Genomic DNA, 7,954 nt, shown 5'->3' with positions numbered 1-7,954 from the left:
TTTTGAACTACTTGGCCTAAGGCAGGCTGTTTCAAAGCCAAGGGCTGTTGAGGGCAAAGCCTGTTCTCAATTGGTATTAAACTTGTTTTTGGGACCACAATAAGGGTCCTGCATGTGAATGCTCTTCCCTGAATCAAAGGGAATTCTAAAGTTGGTTATAACAGTAGCTTTAGGCCTGATCCAACTGTGCTGTAAAAGAAATCAATAAAACCTTAAAATAAATTCAGATACCGAAAGCCACAATTGGAGTAATGTGATTTTGTTGTGTAACTGCAGAGCTGCTACATTTTGAGGTTGTAAGCATTAAAACCTTAAATGAAGATTAAAATTCTTTCTTCGGATGATTAAAAACTGGAGACGAAAGATTGCATGTCTTTCTTATAAAAAGTGAGGGGATGCTATGATACTCTTTCAGAGTGACTCATCATTTCAGTAGATGTATCTGTGTGCCAGCCTTGTGTAACAATGCAAGAAACTACTGAACTACAATTGTTATGGATTATTTGTCCTAACGAGAGCATTGAAATGAAAAGCAAAACGATTCTGTAAGAGAAGCCCCACAGAGTATTGCATATCAAAGAAGTGGCATTTCCCATTGTGACAGAAAGTGTGTTACATCAGCTGAACCAATTAAGTGCTGTGACCTTCACGCCAGTCCCAAACTTGAAGCAGTTAATTAGAATTGCATAGTCTACATTGTCACTGGCTGCACTAAGATGTAAAAGTAATGAAACAGATTTTTCACCTGTCTGCCGCTGCTAAAAGAAGATCCGTGGTTACTTTAATGGCAGCAGTCTCTGCAACTGCACAATACCCTCAATCAAGAGAGTTTAGATAAATGTTGTTTTGATTCATTGAAGCTCTTTGCTGTTTTGAACCAAATAAACAACTAAAATGCCTGGATAAAAGCTGTAATTATTGGGATTTGAGTGATTAATGCTCCTATTTGTGGGGGTGTGGTTGAACTACTGCATGATTAAAGTAGAAAGGAAAAAGCGGAAAAAGCGTGCTCCAGTGGCTTGGTCACAACATGAGGGAGAAAAATGCATGAATAACTTTCTCCAGATTTCTATTCAAATGGCATCAGTGAGCTGCCAGTTCCAGGACCTGTGTCTTGCATTGTAATAGAGGAAGCAAAAACACAGTAATTAACCTGTGAACAATAAATTAGATCCAATGCAAGGAATCAACATATGGTTTATATTTGTTCTTCCTTTGCCCATATTTATACACAAAGAGGATTTTTGAGCCATTGCAGTTACGGCCCCGAAACTGTGGAATGACCTGCCTAAGATGATCAGGGCTGCAAACTTTCTCCCGTCTTTAAATTTTCCATTTTTAAAGGGAGCTTTTGTCTGTTTTATGACATTTTAAGTTCTTTGTGTTTTACAGTGTATTAAGTTTTATGGGTTTTATTTAATTTTATTCTCTTTTTGTTCTTCCCTTTTTATTGTAAAGCACTTTGTAACTGTCTTCTGAAAGATGCTGTATAAATAAAGTGTATTATTATATTGTTATTAATTATATTTGTAAGGGACAAAGTAATCTGTTATCATTTAAAGATATTGGATCTTATACATTTGATGTAATTTAACTTTTGTATTACACCAGAGACTCAACTGAAAAGCAAAGCTCAACCACATGATGTCACTGTTTTACATTAATTATAGAGTGAGCACATATACCTTAGGGCTTAAGCAGGAGAAGTGTACATTCTGAAATAGATCTAGTAAAACCTGCAGTTTCCAGATTTCCACAAAAAAATACAGGTTGGCCTTTAATGTAAAACATTTTGAAAGGGTTCATCATTAGTCATGTCTGCACTGTTTATATTTTAAATAGGTGTTTGTTTTAAATGTGTAGAGATAAATTTCTTTATCATTCAATTTTTTTTGTGATTAACAACATCATTGTGGTCAACATTTGTAATGTTATAGTTATACCAGGTGTACAGTGTGTCACTTAGTTAATGCTTGTAAGAATAGACACATTAAAAGGTGTACTGTTTTTTTGCTGCCCGTGCACTCACTGAGTAATAGCAATGTGTTTTTAAAAGGTAGAAGTCACTTAATGCATGTATTAAATGAAGAGCACCAATCACAGAGAGACTTTCAAATGGGCATAGGACAGAAGCTTTGAAGCCATGGCAATGAAAACTTTTTGCAGAAACTTTTACCTCTTTAAAACCAGAATGGGCGATTATCAGTGGCCTTTAACAATGAGAGCACAGTGAGAGTGCACTTCACAATGAGAGCTTCTTTCAAATCAAGTGTGCAATAGCACTGTACCCACTCTAATTGCCTACCTGAAACACTTTCTCACTTATGATCCTAATACATAATTTGCACGTGTGTATGAGTATATGTATGTGTGCTTTTGTGCACATGTTCTTTACGGTGTACATGTGGTGAGTGTGCACAATTTGTGTTATGCTCCCCTCAGTCACCACATATTGCCCTGAGCACTGCCGCACACACACACTGACAGGCATTCCAGAGGCCGCATGCCTGCCCTCCACACACACATACCACTGCGACTGTTAGGGTCGCTCAAAGGGCACATGAAGGAAAACCAAGTCGTTTTTTTTACTAGAGGGCAACAGAGGGGAGCAGAACTTTCTATTGAGAGCATAAACAAAAGAAGGTCTAGCATGGGTGACTTTCTAAAAACTGCCTCAAAGATTGGAGGTTTAAAGTGCAGAGGTGTTAATTATGTTTGTTACACAGACAGATATATTTTGAATCAAGTCATGCTTCTCATTCTTATTAAGTTTAAAGGCTCCAAACATCCCACATGCTCTGTGTTACTTCAGGATAAAACCTCAGCCTTCTAGTGTGCAAAGTGCAAAGCAGCTCCCAGGAACATGCTGAGGTGCTGTAATGTTAGCTGTGATGTTAGCAAGCATAGCTGCTTATGACAGGGAGGGTGAGAGCACGAGGAAGGTGGGTGGTGTGAACCTTCAGTTATCTGCCAGAGTGCTACCAGCCAATGAGAGCAAAAGGGGAAGCCAGGCAGTAAATAAGCAATTGCAACTGATATTCAGCTGAAAACAATACTTGAATGAGTCTCAGAGAGATGGAAATGCATTCCCACGCAATCACACAGGCTTGTTTTTATACTTTTACCATACATTAAATAAAGTAGAACGAATAAGTAAGCAAATGAACATTTGGAAAAGTTGTAAGAAATGCAGTCTGTAGTTGATTTTTAAAGCCAACCTATTTGACATTTTGTGGAATGTCGAGTAAAACCCCAAAAATGCTGTTGTTCTGCTCCACCAGAGGAAGTGTATTCACATTGGAGTTGTACAATTGAAACAATGTGGTGAAAACCACCAATAGGTTGAACTGTATATATTGTGACAAAATGTTTTTAAAAATGAAGAAATAAATTGAAAGTCATGAACTTCCCAACTTCACTTTTGCGTATTTGCACTGGCCCCTGTTGAACTACCTTATTCCTGAAGATATTTTTGACACCTGGCTTCAAAGTTTGGCCATATTTCTGGTGATCCTACTTGGCACCCCTGTCCTATACATCCTGTGCGCTATAATTCCCTTTGGCTCTCTCTTTTACCTCTGAACTCCTTGAAGTGTTTTTTTCTTATTCCCTGTACATCCCGGACTGTTTGCCTCTCCAGTTACAGCCAGGGTACAAGCCATTCCTGTGCCAGGAAATGTGCTTGCTGGTTCATTGCAGCATGGGGTATATTTACTAGTAGGCAGCTTAAGAGCTGTCACAAAGATATTGCACATTCATTTGTTTGCATCATGCAACACATTAGCCCCCTATTCCCCCAATGCTTATAGGTCCAATTAGTGGGAAAAGAGTTCAGGCTAATGCTGCTTTTAAATTAACTTATTCTTTTTCTTTTTTTTCCCTGTCTCTGTGGAAATGATTACATGAAACTATACCCCCATATTCCTAATACTCCCCTCAAGTCAATAATTCTGTATGAGTGAAACAGAATGTAAGAAATATCTGTCAATAGTTTAACCTTCTTTAAGAACTCTGCAGAGTGCACTGAGGAGCAAAAGAACATTTCTGCAGAATTTCTGCTTTTTGATGTAGAACATTATATCCAGAAAAAAAAAAACATTAAGTCAAGTCAGCACGACCAAGATATTATGTGGACTCACATTCTTATGCAGTGCACAATTTAAGTTCAACATTAAAAGATGTTTCTCATTTTGAGGCCTTGCCAAAAATAACCACCAACGCTTAAGATGTAATGTAACATGTCTTTGTATCAGATTTAAGAGCTTGAATTTATATGTATATATATATATATATATATATATATATATATATATATGCCTGATTCAGATGCACACACAATACACACACAAACCTTGTAGGACTACTCACCTGCAGGCTCAGCGTGTTATTTAAAGATTTATTTTGAAAGAAAAAAAATGCTCCTCAAGATGATTATCAGTCATTATTATAAAGTATCTAAATACAGGCAACTGAGGTATATCTGTCTTTCTACAGGTGGAGTGTGTGTGTGTGTGTGTGTGTGTGTGTGTGTGAGAGAGAGAGAGAGAGAGAGAGAGAGAGAGAGAGAGAGAGAGAGAGAGAGAGAGAGAGAGGCAGAGAGAGAGAGGCAGAAAGAAAGCCTGAGGGAGTGAGCAACAGTGACAGAGAGACAGAAAGCTTGCACAAATAATATGAAAAAAAACATGGGAAAAGAACGTCTGAACCTAAAGTCTGGACATGAAGGGTGTTGTATACAGTCTGAAGAAGTGCTCTACATGATCATTCATTCATTGCACTAATTTCTATATAAAAGGCAAAGGCAACTCCACAAATAACGATCTTGTATCATATCCTCAGTTACATTTTAACGTAGAAAATAAAGCCGTACAAAACGATGAATCCTAAACTGGGATCTACTGACTTGACTTGACTTGCATTCAGAAAAATGCATGCACTTTTGAAAACTTCATTAGATTTCAGCCAAGACTTGGCCTGCAGTTTAAAATAGATAAGATAAACATTCCTTTTCAAAAGCTTAATTATATCGTCTGCCAATTGATTTTTGCTTCAATGTGTACAAGAATCTTTTTTTTTTTAAAAGGTGGGTAATATGGCAGACTTTATGTGTTAAAACCAAGGTCAAACTGAGAAATCACAACACCTTTCTGAAAGGAATTGTTCAACATTTTGTGATATACACTTATATGCTGTCAAGTTGAGTTGAGAAGATTGATACCACTCTCATATCATTCTAATCAATATAAAGCTACAGCCAGGACATGGTTAGCTTAGCTTAGCATAACAACTGGAAACACCACATTTAAATTTCACCAATTACCAAGCTATATTTTCTTTGATAATCTATAGAAAAGTTGAAAGGTAAAGACTCCTTGTCTACAGTCTTGACGCTATAAGGTTACCAGGCAGCGTCAAAGACTCCAGAAAGTCACTGCTCCTGGTCAAGAAACAGTCCAGCACATGACGACCCTTAAAACCACAACTTGTTGTTTTTAAACTTTGTTTTTTGTACTGATTAAACTAACAAAGAATAATGTGGAAATCAGTTAGCTGTAGAGGTATTTCAAGTCTTTATCTGAAGCAAAACTAACTGGCTTCTGGCTGTAGCGTACAGACATCAAATAGCACGGTTGTGAAAAAGTCTATTCCTTTTATGTTACATTTTCTTATTTTCTGTTCTCCCGTGAATTATACACATACACACTGTCACACTGTAGCACAACAGATGATGTAAGGCATACCAGTTTGCTTGACAAACAGTAGGCAGCGATCATAATGACTTACAAAGACTGGAAAACACATAGAGAAATACATCCATATAGAAACACACAGGAGGCTCAGTGAAAGTATAAAAATGGTTGGGTGTCTGTCGATTGTCAGCTCAATGATTCATGACCAACTGTCATCTTAAAGGCGAAAAAATTCATTTTGGTTTATTTGACATACTGCTAATGAACAGCAGCCGCCTGTCAACTGCAGTTAAGTCATTAACATTAAATATAGAACAGTATTATGTAATATGTGATTATGGTTAAATATTTACTGGTCTATTCAACAAAATAAATTCTGATTTTCTGTAATAATTTACCTAATATAGTCCTAAGTATTAACAAAGAGTACATTACGAGTACATTGTAGAGTGTATCAGCATGTAGATGAAGGCTGAAACCAGCTGAGGTTTTATGAGAGGCATACAGCTCAATCCCACATACAGTACAGTGGTTCTGTTACATGTATATAAGTGTGAGTGGGTGTGTGGTGTATTCATATGCCAGTGGGTTTGAGCACATTTGTCTGTCTGCCCATCTCTTGCCAACTACTTGTACAGTATTTTGACTGAAACAAACTCACGCTCACATACACATTGGCAGACTCACAAATGATGAATAAAACAAGATGAAAATGGAGAGAAGAAAAATAAAAACAAGGAGTGATTGTATCCAGTGAGTAGCAGAATAATCAGGCTGATTGAATGAACTACAGTATTAGAGTTGGAGAGACAGTGCCCCGCCTGTCCGTGAGGGTACAGTCCACTGCTTTCCTCGGAGGAAGTGCATACTGCAGTGTCAGTCCACCAGCCCTGGTCCATCCAGTAAAGAGCTAAGGGGAGCTTCCACTTCCCTGTAGCCCCAGACAAGTGCTCCAACAGTCAGAGGGGAGAGGTACTGTTGGGGGACAGGGATGACCCACGTCAGAACAGTCCCCATCCCAGAGGTCTGTGGATCACCACACACGGCAGGTGTTGTCAGGGACCATGTAGCTGCTCTTGTTGCAGCTGAACGCTTTGGCAAATTCTGGGAAATTCTGAAGGGAGCCCAGTACCCTGTAATTACATACAGAGGAGATTGTTGGTTGCTTGAGTTCAGAAAGTTGCTGCATTAGGAGGTTACTTGAAATTGAAATGTACATAGCATGTCATCTTTTCCAGGCCACATGGCAGATTGATGTGAATTTACCTGAATTTCCCTGGACTGTGTACGTCTACTTTGATGGAATTAACAGCTTGCTCTGGTCGGTGTGTTCCACACCACACCTGAATAAGACAGTAATTAGGACATACTGCATTAGACCAATCAACCTGTAACCAAATCCTTCAATCAGTCTTTCATTCAAATCCATCTGTCGATATATCATCCACCCATCGATATATCCACCAAATTATCCACCAGTTTATCATTTATGTATCTATCCATTATCTATGAATTACTGTAATCCATCAGTCTATCTCAATCTAACCATCCATCCATCCATCCATCCATCCATCAACTACCTGAGCAAAGTTTAGGAAGAAGAGTTGATTGTGGGAAAGGTCAATGCCAGGCAGTGGGGGCTCCTCTCCATGTTCCTTCACGTAGTTCTTATAGGCCTGAAGTATTAATAGAAAACAAATGTTCTCATCTTATATGACAACTGTTGAGTGAAAAAATATAAAAATTGCTCAAAATGTCCTAATTGTTACTGATTATAAAAACCTAGCCAAAAAGCATTCCATATTATACGCCTGCTAATTAAATGTGGATGTTGGAAATTTTGAGCATTTGTCATTAGCATTAAAATTATGTCACTTTGTGTTTAAGGCAGAAAAAAATCAATTTCATCACATTTCCTGTAAAATTGTAATAATAGAATACCGGTATTGCACAAGATCTTGTTATTCATATATAACAACAAAGTGTTCGCCTTGAAAAAAAGCAACGAAACTGACAATGTTAATGCAAATAAATATTAGCAGATACTGTGCGGCATCATGGTTGATCTAAAATGAGAATATTTGTTATTTCTTATAGCATTAAAATCTGTAAATGCCCTTTCTCTGTTCACCTCTGGTCAAAACTGACAAAATCAGCAGCAACACCATGTCCTTCATTGTTGTGTTTATAATAGCTAATGAGCCAGTCAGTGACCTGGCAAAATGACACATCTATTAATATTAGCGAGCAGACGACAATAACAAACC

At 37.8% G+C, this 7,954-nt stretch overlaps 1 protein-coding gene across 4 annotated transcripts in view; it reads right to left on the bottom strand.

Annotated features, from left to right (window-relative positions):
- Positions 1-4,382: 4,382 nt before the first annotated feature.
- Positions 4,383-7,954, bottom strand: part of LOC127362429 (neprilysin-like) — a 29,771-nt gene continuing 26,199 nt past the window's right edge. For all 4 annotated transcript variants that reach the window (XM_051398105.1, XM_051398107.1, XM_051398106.1 and 1 more), the window contains exons 21-23: positions 7,268-7,363; positions 6,954-7,030; positions 4,383-6,820 (exon numbers count right to left, since the gene is read on the bottom strand). In XM_051398105.1, coding sequence (XP_051254065.1) covers positions 6,721-6,820; positions 6,954-7,030; positions 7,268-7,363 — 273 coding nt within the window. In that variant the 3' untranslated portion in view covers positions 4,383-6,720. The remainder of the gene's footprint in view (positions 6,821-6,953; positions 7,031-7,267; positions 7,364-7,954) is intronic.

The sequence above is a fragment of the Dicentrarchus labrax genome, unplaced genomic scaffold (genome assembly GCF_905237075.1).
Source record: "Dicentrarchus labrax unplaced genomic scaffold, dlabrax2021, whole genome shotgun sequence".
In the NCBI taxonomy this organism is placed as follows: domain Eukaryota; kingdom Metazoa; phylum Chordata; class Actinopteri; family Moronidae; genus Dicentrarchus; species Dicentrarchus labrax.
Note: the sequence above shows the minus strand (reverse complement) of the source record. Positions and strands in the feature narration are given on the sequence as shown.